Genomic DNA, 13479 nt, shown 5'->3' with positions numbered 1-13479 from the left:
GGTGCTTGAAAACACAACAGGCAATGCCTCACCAGAGAGGTTCAGTTCAACCGCTACAGAGGAGTAGTAGCCGGTCTACAACCACACGAGTACGAATAAGTTCAAAAGCAAGGTCAAAGCAGGGTTCAAACATATAAGTTCAAAAGCAGAGTCAATTACTTCAAGTTCAAGGAGCACGGGTACGAATAAGAACTCACTCGGCTAGCCTATACCCAACAATTCACATTCTCAAACAGTCACCGAATTCAAGTCCACATATAGGTCATATTACTCATGCGTAAAGTCAAATCAGGTCCATTACATGTACGTAAGAGCACACTCACCAAAACAAGTTCAATTTTCAAATGAGCGCAGCCTAGTCGGTCTCAGGCAGTTCAAGTATTTCCAATCCCTTTGATCAGTCCAATGACTAGGTTAAATGTTAGAATCATCCACGCCTTAACCTTTGCCATCAAAAATCACCTCAAGTGCGATCAAGATACACACCCTTATTCTAGCGCTCTCCACTATTTGGTACCCAAGTACAAGAATCCACAATAAGACAATTCACAACTAGAGCCGGCCGGTCCTAAGAGTAAATCACCCATATTAGAGATTCCTACCTAACATACCTAACTATTGTCCCCAAAGTACCATGATAAAGGTTTAAACCTAGAACGTTTCATGATTCGTAACTTATGTTCAAAAGAGTCCTTAATCCTTTACACCCATTCACGAAATTAGGACCATAACACTACTTGGCCCAAGCTCACTCCGCGCAGAGACCACGCGAAATGGCTCTGATACCATCTGTGACGGCCCCATCTCTCCCTAGGGCGTACCCCAAGGTTCGGTGGGTTGCCTGCCCAACTCTCGCCAGGACTCACTCACTCATATCTCGAGAAAATAACTTACATCCATGGAAAATAAGTAACACCACAAGTTCAAACTTAATATATACATTGATGCTCAGATCCGGCTACAAGGCTTATATACGTTCAAATACATTAACGCGTTTACAATCCAAGTCCAATTAACCCTAGTCGGGTGCTAGTGCGAGTACAAATCGAAATTTCAAAACTAGACTACTCTATACAAGTCTCACGCCTCGCTCGTACCCTCTGCTAAGGAAAACAAATGGAATGGGGTAAGCTATATGCTTAGTGAATAATCGGGGGTAAAAATGGAAAAATCACATCCAAATAAACATGTAACCAAGATATTCACATCAATAGACAGAAACGTAACATCACAATGGTAGGATACGGGTGGCTTCAAAACCAGTTCAATTCCACAAGCTTGAACGCCTATTGACACTCCGTCAACCAAAATACTCATAGACCGTAGACTCCACTTAACTTTCCCCGTTCATCTTATCAACCTCCGCTGACCAGTCAACAGCACACAGCAGATCGAGCGAAACAAAATCACTTAGCTTTAATCAAAGCTTAACAAAGAACGAAATCTCAAGGTTAGCATGGAACTATCTTCGACCACGCCTCGACTGGCTCGAATAGTTCGTCTACCATTGGAACCGGGTTGGAACCAAGTCCTGAGATATCCAATCTCTCAATAGGTGATATCTCTTAACAAAGTACACAACAAAGTACTTACCCCAACAGCACACAGCAAAAAGGGGTTCAATTAAAGTCATATAATCACCCCCATCAGCACACAGCAAAAGAGTGATACTCAACATAAGACATGTATTCTCACATATGAAATCAAAGCAAATGATGGCTTAGGTCGAGTGAGATAAAGTACACCCTCGTCTAAGTACCCATTTAACATATACAAAGCAATTTGACAATTTCACATCAATAAACAACCCAATTACTCACTCAAAATAGTGAGCACGCAAATCAAGGCACTTTATACGGGTCCACCGACTCCGTCCGATTTATCACTGCCTGTGATAGAAGATTATACTGAAATATCAGTGAATCGACCATCCCAAATGGGAATAAGGACTAGAACAATCAAAGCAGCAAAACGGTAAAGGAATGCATGCGCGCGTGCGCGGAAATGAAAATGGTACAAAACGGGTTACACGATTTTGACCATAACTGGAGCTGTGGTTCTCGGATCAAAATGTACTAGGAGTATCTCAAAACTTAGACAAAAGGTTACAATTTCCATGAAGACACCTCAACCCAGTTTTCAGTGTATCCAAGTCAAATTTGCTGATTACCAAACTAGAACTCCAAAGATCGGTTTATACCTCCAGTGAAAATTTGGCGGCATGCCCCTTGTGTTTACCTATTTTTCAGCCATTTATGGCTTCAATATTTTCCTCAAATCAGTCCCAAAGTCACACACAAAATAATCTCAATTCAATAGCCGTTCAATAGGCTCAATATCGTACAAGTACAAAATCAAGCTAGTAAAATGTCTGGAAATGAAGTGTAAGTCATAAAACAAAAGACAGATTTGCCGTCACATAGCGTAACGGGCACAACCGAGGCTATGCTTACCAGATTGGGGTGCAATTAAGAGCGTATACCGGACGTGGGACCCACTAGTGCGAAAAGTTCGAAAAAATTCGGCCAACTAGGTTAAGTTTTGGATACTGGAATTAAATTACCGGGTGTTATGAGATATTTCGAGGTTGCCAAGTGGATAGGTGTGAGAGAGACAAAAAGTTAGGCAAACAATTAATGAAAGTGACATGTGTCACTTGGAGATTTATTCCTACTTTTGACTTACTATTCATCTTTTTACCATTTTACTAAATAAAACCAAAAATTGACCAAAAACTCTCCAAATTTCAAAGCTTCTTGGCCGAACCTCTTCCTAAAAGAAAAGAAAGAAAAGCTTCCAAGTTTCTTGCTCCAATCTTGCCCAATCTCACAAACTAACCATTTAATCTTGCAATTTCTCCGTAAAACCTCTTCAATTAGTGTTTGTGAGTTGTTGTGTGAAGTTATTTGGAAAGTTAAGGTGACCAATTGCTCTCTCTCTCTTGTTTTTAAGGTGAGTTATGAAGAACCACCCTCCTCCCTTAATTGATGCTTAAATCATGCTTAGTGGTAGTATGAGATGCAATATTATGGATTATTTCTCGATTTGTGGTTGAAGTGATGAAGTTTTATTATTTTTGGGGATTTTTCTGTTTTAATATAAGCATGATTGTGTGGCTATCTATGATGATTGGAAATGGTATATAATGACTCTAGGAGGTGGAAAAAGTGATTAATTGCAACCAATTTCTGGTTTGGAAGAAATTTCAGAAAATTAGGGTTCTAGTGGGAGCATTCTGCCCGAATTTTTAGCTCCTAGTTAGAGGCCGAATTGGCCTTGGCTTAAAACATGAAAGTTGTAGGGAATGACATTTTAGAGGTGCCTACAAAAATTTCAGGTCAATCGGAGTAGCTTAGAGTGAGAAAAGTCGAAATTACTATTGCTGTTCTGGTTTTACCCGAATGTAAGAATTGCGCCTGTAATTGGTTATTTTGGCTGGAATTTCTTCTGAATTGGTTGTTGAGGCCTTCTGATGAAATTTATCCCTGTTTCTTAGCTTTCATCTGGTTTTGGAATTTCTGGATTTGGACTTGTAGAGCCTGAGTTATGATGTTTCCGCTAGAATGCATTCTGTGAATCTGTTTTTGTGATTCTGGTATGGTATCTTGCATTTTTGACCTGGTTACACTCAAAACTGGCTTGAGTGACCTTTTGTAATGTTGGAGCCCTATCTCTTAGCTTCGAAACAGTGGGTCTTGCACCTTTATCCGATAATCGTAGTGCCTTTGCCACCATTACCGCAAAATAAGGACAAAAACTGTTTTTTTCAGGGCTAAAGCTAAATCATTTCCGGATTTTTCTGGTTTCCTCTATTGTTTGTGTATGCTTAGGGAACCCTGTTTTGGTAGTATGTAGAATTGGTTTATGACTTGTAATCGAGTCTTATTGTGTTTATTTGAATAGTTTAGGGCTTGACTTTCTTATCCGGTCATTTCCTAACTAAATTTTGTACTTGAATGCCATTAAGCCTAGTGAACGGCTTTTGGGAATGAGATTATTTTTGTACGAGATGTTGGGACTGATTTGAGGAAATAATGAAGCCATGATGGCTGGAAATTAGGTAAACACAAGGGATATGCTGCCGAAATTTTACTTGAAGGCTAGTTGGATTTACTTGTGATTTGAGCGAAGGACTTTTGGGTTGTTTGAGCCTAGGTCTTCATTTTACCTTTTCGTTTCCAAAAATTCATGTTTTGCACCCTTGCTTTAATCATCATTTGGCGAGGCATACGACTGGTAGTCGAGCCTCACATGTGCATTCTGTATACTCGATTTTGAAAGTGGAACCTTCAATTGTTTTCTTTGGATTATCTTAGGGTTTCTTGGTGATTAAAGCTCTCTTTTGGGGAGGTATCTGTACTGACCCCGGTGAGTGTTCCATTACCTGCTACCCGTTATGTGAAATATCTGAATATCTGAATACTTGATTTATAACTGTTGGAGCCAAATACTGTTTTGATAAAAGGGAGGCGAGGGTGTAGTTTATCACACTCGTTCTCTGGTCTGTTCATATGCCAATTTTGAACGCGTATCTGAATCTGCTATCTGTATCTGTATCTGTATCTGTTAACTGTATCTGGATCTGTATCTGTTCTGACGTCGTTTGGAAACTTGTGTCCAATGACCTTTCTGTGACCTTTGAGCTCAACACCTGTGGCCAGTTACTCGAGTCGGGCCGGCAAGGGCCTGTTCGATTAGATAACGAACCACGGTAGTCTGTTTTGGGATCTTTGGGTATTGAGACCCTTGATTCCGGGTATACTCAAGTATTACCATTTCTGATCTGATTGGATTTCGGGCCCGGTGGGGTATGTGAGGTGGAAGGAATCGAAGAAAGTGGAGTCTACGGTATTGGTTACTCCTTTAGCGTTGACGGAGTGTCAACTATTATTTCGATCAAGCTTCGATGATGCTAATGGGAATTTGGCTCCTGAGAGCCACCTGTATCCTTCTGATTTGAATCATTGGTTCATTTACTTTACATCTGGCATGTGTACCTGATTTGTTAAATGTGAAATGCCATGATTTTACTGCTATATGTCTGGTACCTCATTGAGCGCAAGCTCACCCCTTTCTGTTCCTTTTTGTTTTCCTTACAGGAAAATAAATACTTTTGGACTGGATTTGACAATTGGCTGCCAAATTGAGCTAGTTGAACATATCTTTTGTATAGCTCATGTATTGAAACCCTAAATGTACTTTTGGGACCGTTTCCCTTTTGACTTGGCAAATCAGACATGTATCCACTTTTGAATACTTTTGTATGCCACTTTGGCTTGTAAATGCTAAGTTTCAAGATGTGAATGTTTGTTTGATATTTGGTTGGGTTCTGACGGGTCGGTTACTATTCATGGCCGACTCCGGATTTCTTTTTTTATTTTGGGTTATTTTGCCATTTTGACTTGTTTACCCGCGTTGGTAAGTTTCGGAATGTATTAGCTCGTTCTATACTGAACCGTTAGTCCTGGCGAGAGCTGGGCAGGCAGTCCGCTAACCCCTTTGTTCGCCTTAGGGGGAGGTGGGGCTGTCACAACGTGCACGGGCCAAGCTATTCAAAGAATCTCTCCAAGCCCTTGTTCGCATTGTCCAAGACCAACATGGAGTCCATAGAGATATTGAAGGCTTGGAAAGAGACAATCCAGTTATCTACACCTTGATCCAAGCCCATGAAGACTCAAGTGGGCCTCCAAGAGAATCGGCCAAGTAGGGCCCTTGTGACACCCCGGATAGTCCTTAATTTCGAAATTATGTGATATTAATAGCATTTTGTTCTATTTTGTACTAAATTATTAGAAAACCCTAAACTGGATTATTTATAAAATCCTAGTTTTTGTATTAATCACACATTTGAGTTGTAATTCATGTTTGGTATTCTAGAGTGTGTTTTGGTACAAGTAAGTATAGGATTCGATTTATTTTATATATGTTAAGTAAGTTTAAAAGTTAGAAAACCTCAGACTAGTAAACCCTCTAGTGTTCCAATAGATTAGAAAGCTTAAGTTGGGTTTAAAATCCTAATTTTGCCAATGTTATAAAGGTTGTTGTTTAATTATTTTTATTATGGAGAAAGTATGATTAAGTGTAGATGATGAAGTTAGTGGGGTGATTAGTAGAGAAATTAAGTAAGATTAATTAGTTTGGACTAGATTAAGTTTAGGTCCTATGGAGTTAATTGAAAGCTTTCTATATATGTTTGGGCAATAGTGTAAGAAAGAGAAATTAAAGGTTTAAGGGGCTAAGGAGCAAAATTGAAACTTTTATGTGATTGGTTGTTAGGGAAAATATCTTCCAATGCTTTGACTAGTTTTGTGTTATATAAGATAACCATAAGATACAAAACAAAACATCAAAGGAGAGAAAAGAGAGAGAGAGGGCCGAGATTAGTAGCAAAGAAAAAAGAAAAATTCCTTCCAAGTTCTTTCAAGTTTAGCCACTCATCTTGGTCTTGGAGCTTGGAATAGCAACTTGAGCACTTGATTGTTGTGGGTTGATCACCAACAAGGCTTGATTGAAGGTAAATCATCTTAATTGAAAGTTACCTCTTGGTGATTAAGCTTTGAAACCATGAAAAGTGATGCTTTTGTTATGGTTGTGCTTTTTTATGGTTTATATGGTGAATATATGGTGATTTTAGAGTACTTTCATGGTTTACTTTGATGATCATGTTGCTGAAATTTCAGTTAAGGCTATGAGGAATTAGGGCTTTTACTTTATGCTTTGTCTAGTTGATTTCGTTACTTATTTGGCTTGCAAATGGAATCTTTGGTATGATTATTTCCTTTATATGGTTGCTTCCTAGCCAAATCTGGTTTGGACCATGAAACCCTAGACTCCATTAGGTTAGTTTAGCTTGGCTAGAGTTTAGTTGGTTAGGGTTTGGTTAGTAGATTGTTAGAATAAGTTCATTGGTGCAAATGAAGGGAGGTTAGGGATTTTGGTTAGTGTTTGGTAATTTTATGGTGACTTAGAGGGAAATTTTCGGCCCATTTGTAGGCCATTTAGAAGATAGTATATGTGTGTATATTTGGTATGAAATTGGTTAAAAACTTGCATGAGAACCATGAAAACGAACCATGCGTTTGCGATGTGCGGAACCGTTCAAACCCCCAAACAGGGCAGCCCAGAACCTGAACTTGAGCTCCATTTTTCTTGATGTTACGTACTGATTCTAGGTTTATCCAAAACATGAAAGTTGTAGCTTCTTAAGTCCTTGTTGTGCCTACAAAATTTCAGGTGAAACGGATCTGTGTAGCCTGACTTATGGCCAAAACACTCGCTTCTATTCTAAACCCAGAATTTTGCTGCGTTTCTTGATTTCACTTCTGACCATGCTCAGTTCACCTCGATAACGTATGAACTGGGTGTTGAGGTCTTCATAAGATTTGTATATATTTGTTTTAGCTTCAAAATGATATAAAATTCATTCAAATCCGAGTTCCGTAGCTCCAGTTATACCTAAAACAAAATCGGGCGTCAGAACTGCCTTTGAAGTTGGCCAGTTCTGACAGGAAATTTGGACCCATTTTTCCCTATGCTCTGTACTGATTCAGTTTTTGGTCAAAACACAAAAGTTATAGCCTTATCAATAAGATTTCCAATTCCTTTGGAATTTCTTGATTCCAATCTGTGAGTCATGAGTTATGGTCGTTCAAGCAGGGCCTATTTGGTAATCTGAAATGAAACGGCTGGAACTGTTTTGTGCAATTTTGTCCTAGTTCCATTGAGATCTGGTTTGAGATGTCTTCATGAAAGTTGTAGCCCTTATTCTTAGCTTCAGAACGGTATCTCATGCACTATAATCCGATACCTGTAGCCTAAAATCTGATCAAAACAGATTGGGACAGCAACTATGCCCGTTTCCATTTCCGTTTCTGCAAGCCGTTTCCGTGCATGCATGTGCCAATTTTGCCGTCTTGTTTGATTTATGCATTCTAGTAGCTGTTTGTGGAATAATGTGGTACACTCTTCTATTTCAGACGGTGGTGAGCTAGACAGAGCCAGTGGGGCCTACTAGCTATTATTCGCGACGCGATTTTCATGCTTTTACTATCCTTGTTCTGTGTGTAAGTATTCAGGCCATTTTTGTGTATAACTTGCTTATGTGCTTTGGTATGGATGAGAGGGTACTTAGGCGAGGGTGTACTTGATCACACTCGACCTAAACCCTAATTTGTACTTGTGCTTCTTTATGAATTATTTGAATTATTTTGAATTATATATGAATTATTTTGGTGCTGAACCCCTTGAGCTTGTAGCTCGGGGTGACTTTTGTGAAATTTGTGAAATATGATGAAGTTGTGGGCCCGATCTCAAGACCTAGACGGACTATTCGAGCCGGCGGGGGCTTGGTCGAAGTCAGTCCAACCTAGTCTGAGGTCACCAAGTTTGTGAATCCGATTCACCGAGTATGTGAACCAAGTTTGTGAACCGAGCTTGTGAACCAAGCTCAATTTCGTTTGCTCGAGCCATTTTGTGAGGTGACTAGCCAGTGTGGGTGATAAGGTGTACGGTGGGAGTAAGTGGAGTTCTACGGACCTTTATTTGTGGTCGACAGAGTGTCGACAGGAGGTCACACATGGCACATGACGTGGCGTTGGAGCCAACCTGTATACTTAACTTGTGTTATTACTTTTATATTTTCGATTTGACATCTTTGTGACGAAATTGTTCGTATTACTGTGAAATTTACATTTTTACCCCTGTTTAATTACTAAGCATCTAGCTTACCCCTTTCCTTTTGTTTTCCTTAACAGAGGCCGACGCGGGGAACTTTTGGCACTATCACTAGAATAGTTAGACTTGGTTTGTAATAGCTCCACAACTAAGATGTTTCTTCTTGTTTTGGTGATCTGTTTAAGGAACCCTCTTCGGGTCTACTTTATATTTTGGTTATTAGCATAAGATAATGTAGTAGTCTGGATAACTCCTTTTAAGGATGTAAATACTCTTTTGGGGATTGAATATATTATGAATAGTACTCTTTTGGTTTATATGGTTTTATTTGCTTTGTGTTTTGAGTCCTGGCACGAGTTAGGCAGGCGTCCCGCCGATACCCTCGGGTTCGCCCTTGGGAGAAGTGGGGGCGTTATAGCCCTAGTCCTAATACCTGTTAGATTGGATTAGTTTGTCTTAGTAGATCATTGGGCCGGCCCATCTTGATCACCAAGATGGCCGAACTCCTTTCCATTGTTTCCTTAGGGTTTTTGGTCAACCTTAGCCTATAAATAGGCTTGCTTTGTAAGGTTTTGGAACACAAATTTTATGAATAAAGTTCTTAGTATTTTCGCTTTCTTCTTAAGAGAGAATTCGAGCCTTTAACTTGCTTTGGCAAGGGTTATTGAGCAATCTTGCATCTTGTCCATGATTGTTCGTCCGACCTATCCCTTGGAGTAATCACCTTCATTAGAGTCGTCGTTCCACCGCTTTAAACCAACTCGTGTCGTCCGTGTTGATTTAAGGTCCCACAAACCAAGCGTAGGACAACCTCGCTAGATCCTTGGGCAAACGTGCTACGTTTCTCGAAACAAGTTGATCGAGGAACGTATCAATTACAAAAGCAAGTGAATCCCATGACATAAGGGTCTGGACATCAAATTGCATGAAAAAAATAACAAACTTAATCTAGCAACTTCATCAGCTTCATATGTAGCTGCATTCATCTACCAACTTCATCAGCCAACTTCATCAGTCCAAAAATAGTCAATTCAAAAACAACTTCATCAACAACGTCATCATGTAAATATTATCATTTTCATTGATTATCTGGCTCATCGAGTATCCTATGAGACTGCAAATTCATACGTAGTAAGAATCTCCAAGAGTAAATTAAAATCAATAATTTATATACGATTTTGTGGCCCCAAAAAAGTTACCCTTTGTTTTCTTCTTTTCACAGTAGCCATCCTGTCTCTCCACGCTTGTGCTTGACAGCAAATGCAAGTTCTTTTGGTCTGGCCCGAGGCATGACAATAAAAACAACACATGGTCCTTTTGAGCCTCTGAGGGCTTTCAGTTGGAGCAGTAGGTTGAACATCAATTTCTTCAGAAACTTGATCAACTTGCATTATAAAACATGACAAATATCAGATTTATTCATCAAACAGTAAACAGGATTTGAGCAACAATCACAGTAGTTGTTAAAAAACTTAAAAGCAAAGACTACTTGTGTCAACTTCTTGCAATGTAGGAGAGTCTTGAAATGTCTCATACAGTCTCAAAATTCCTCATTACCATTCACAGAAGCAGCTGCAACAACTAAAACAAATTAGCAGCTGCTAGCTAAAACAGTGCAACATGAAAGAAAATAGGAGTTCAGCCATACCAGTTTCACCATGAGTTCCGTCTTTTTTCTTGGCATCCAATGGAAAAGTTCTTGCATTGTATCAAAGTTTCTTGCATTTTTCATACCTATTACTATTCACAGGTGGTATTCTTTCATTGCTGTCCACTCCTTCCATGCTGAGGTGACAACATCTTTTAGTGTGGCCCTTTTGATGACAAAGAGAGCAAGTCATACGTGTAGTACCCTTTCTAGACAGTCTTGTGCATCCAGCCATATCACTTCGTGGCTCATCCCGGCTCTCTCCTCCTTGCCTTCTTAGGCCTACCGGAAAGTTTTAGTTTCTTAGGTGCATACATAGGGGCCCTCTTACACCTTTTCCAGTTATTAGGTCCATTAATTGGACCAATAGCTGGCTCGTAAGCCTTTAGATATGCATCTCTTGAGTAATATGGATGCACTAGACTTTCAGGCTCGGCTCCGGTCAAAGCAATGCAACCTATAGCATTATAGCACAGTATACCAGTGAGTTTCCATTTTCTACATGTACATGTCTTCGCCTTTAAGTCAACAACAAACTTGGCTCCATACATATGTGTCACCTCAAATTTGTCATCATCAGACCATTTGGCAATATTTGATCTAGCATCATCCTTCGACTTTTCAACTTTTTTTTTGAACTTTTGGACAAATAATATCACTTCTTTTTCTCATCCATTCCCTTTTTGTCCTAAGTCCTTCCATTAGATATATCCTAATGCTTTCAAGCATACCAAGGATGGGCTTTTCTCTTGCATCTAATATAACAGAATTAAAGCTCTCACAAGATTATTGAGAAGAATATCACATTTCGCCGTCATCCTAAAATGTGATCTAGACCAATGGTATGGTGATGTGTTGTCCACTAGCCATTTGTGTGCTTTCTCATCATACTGCCTTAACATATCCATTTCAGTTTCAAATTTATTGACATACGAGGATCTTGCACAAGCCCAAAACATACCTTTGAGTGTTTCTCCGGGATGGACCTTTTTGAAATTATTGTGTAAATGCCCAACACAGTGCCTATGCTCCACTCTAGGAAGAATATCTTGGATGGCGGAACCCAAACCCTGTTATATAAAACAACAAAAAATTCACTAATTAGTCATTATATGTAGTTTTCCAACAAACAAAATTTCTATATTACTTAGCCATACCTTTTGCCTATCACTGATAAATGTCCATTGTCTTTGGTCCTGGATTGTGAGATCAAACTTTAAGAATTCAAAGAACCATGTCCAAGAACTCTTGTTTTTGGTCTCAACCACTGCATATGCAACAGGATAGATGCAATCATTAGCATCTATCCCTACTGCTGTCAAAAGTACTCCCGGATGTGGTCCTCTTAGATGGCACCCATCCATACCAAGTACAGGCCGACAACCTTCTTTAAAACCTTTCTTCAAGGCTGCAAAACAAATGTATAGTCTTCTGAATGTCTCTTTTCCACTAAATTCATTAGCCTCCGTCTCTACATGCACTGTGGAACCAGGATTTGAGCTCAACAATTCCTCACAATAGTCCCAAATTCTTGTGCATTGCTGCTTATATTTTCCTTGGATCAGAATTTTGGCTTTCCCACAGGTCTTATAAGCCTGATCTTTTGTGATGTTCACATTCAGTTCTTCATGCACCTTGTCCTTAAATGCACCAACCGTAACCTTTTTATTCATCCGCAGGAACTCCATGTAATGCGTAGCCAAAAAACCAGAATTTCCATGTTTGTGATAGAAAGTTCTACCACATTGATGTTGTGGCCCTATCGTTCTTATCATAATGCTTCGCAATCTGGTTCTTTTGTAGCATAAACAAACCAATTGCATTTCTCTTTCTTGCATTTTGCTATGATCCTGTTCTTATCATTCTTTTGCCAACCATGCTCTTTGCCCCACTGCACAGAATAATATTCAACAGCTCTTTTAAACAGCTTCTTAGTGTCAAACAGTAAACCAACATATAATTGGGGGGTCCTTCATATCCATATCTGGCTTGAACCTTGCATAGTTCGGTTTCTTTCTTGAGGTATTTTCATCCGAGCTACTAGAGCAACTATTAAACTCCTGTGTTGATGGAATCTGATTCCTCTTGGATAGGAATCTGGTCACCATCATAAATATCACAGTAATGGTCAGTCGCAACACTTATCTTTTCCTTTTGCTTGTGCTTTGGCTTTTTGTGGCTGCTCTGATCCTTTCTTCTCTTCACCAGTGGCATTTTCCCCTCCATAACTAGCATCATATACACTCCTCTGACCATCAATTTCGATATCAGCAGTAGTTGAACAATTCTTGTATATTATGTCATTTTTGTCTTCCCTAAAATCATATTCACTATCATGAAAGCTTTCACCACCATCCGTTTCCTCTAATTCTGGTTTAGTTTCATTATCTGCACCTTCATCTTTTTCAATCACATTAGCACCTCTCCGTTTAACCTTTTTTATTTTCCCCCAATCTACTTTAGTTACCTCAACTGCAAGCTCTGCAAGTTCTTCATTCCCAAAGAATTCATCAAATGTGATGTCCACATACAGTAGATTTTTTTTTTCATTCTCACAGTCTCTCTCGAAAACTGCAGGTTCTATGGATCGAATATGAAACTCTTGGACAATGTACAGTTCAACTTTCCCAGTTTGTTTACCTATAGCAGCCATGTCCATCACGTCCTGTTCACTGTCTATTTGTCTAACTCTCAGTCTCCCATCTATGGTAGGGATTCTATATCTATAGCTGGCATTTTCATCACATCCAAGTAAATGACCAAAGTTTAACACAGAAGCTACGTTAATCTTGGAGGCTAAAACCCCATCAAAATGCTCCATGGTACCTCCCACATATTTTGGTTCTGGTTCTTCAATGTATGCCCCACCAGAGTAGATATACAGAATGAATATATCCGAGTCATCACCTATTTTATTTTCCAAACAAATCAAAAATTACTACCATAATTTGTAATTCACAGTCATTGTCTGCCTTTTGAGGGACATGAAAGCAACATGACAAATTAAATTTACAGCCATGGACCACATGATCCCCTTTCAGAAAAAAAATTGAAAAACCAAGAACATAACCCTTTTTCCAACCACATTTCAATCGATCTTGCTATTAAAGTACAATACTTGTTGTTCACAACAACACAAACCCACACCGAACATAACA

General features: G+C 39.3%; 1 protein-coding gene across 1 annotated transcript; it reads right to left on the bottom strand.

The window, feature by feature from the left end:
• Positions 1 to 10569: 10569 nt before the first annotated feature.
• Positions 10570 to 12009, bottom strand: LOC113700800 (uncharacterized). The gene is made up of 3 exons (XM_027221242.1): positions 11479 to 12009; positions 11283 to 11391; positions 10570 to 10778 (listed from the first exon to the last, which is right to left on the bottom strand). Exons 1-3 carry the CDS (start codon positions 12007 to 12009, stop codon positions 10570 to 10572), a joined length of 849 nt encoding a protein of 282 aa, XP_027077043.1.
• Between the last annotated feature and the right edge of the window lie 1470 nt (positions 12010 to 13479).

The sequence above is a fragment of the Coffea arabica genome, chromosome 7e, assembly GCF_036785885.1.
Source record: "Coffea arabica cultivar ET-39 chromosome 7e, Coffea Arabica ET-39 HiFi, whole genome shotgun sequence".
Classification (NCBI taxonomy): domain Eukaryota; kingdom Viridiplantae; phylum Streptophyta; class Magnoliopsida; order Gentianales; family Rubiaceae; genus Coffea; species Coffea arabica.
This window is presented reverse-complemented; position numbering and strand designations above follow the sequence as displayed.

What these genes read in the sequence shown, in the direction of transcription:
- LOC113700800 (XM_027221242.1), bottom strand. Translation starts at nt 12,009, where the DNA reads ATGGAGTTCCTGCGGATGAATAAAAAGGTTACGGTTGGTGCATTTAAG. An exon ending in TTATCAGTGATAGGCAAAAG is followed by an intron (nt 11,392 to 11,478) that starts GTATGGCTAAGT and finishes TTTATATAACAG; the next exon opens with GGTTTGGGTTCCGCCATCCA. An exon ending in TCCCGGAGAAACACTCAAAG is followed by an intron (nt 10,779 to 11,282) that starts GTATGTTTTGGG and finishes ATAATGCTATAG; the next exon opens with GTTGCATTGCTTTGACCGGA.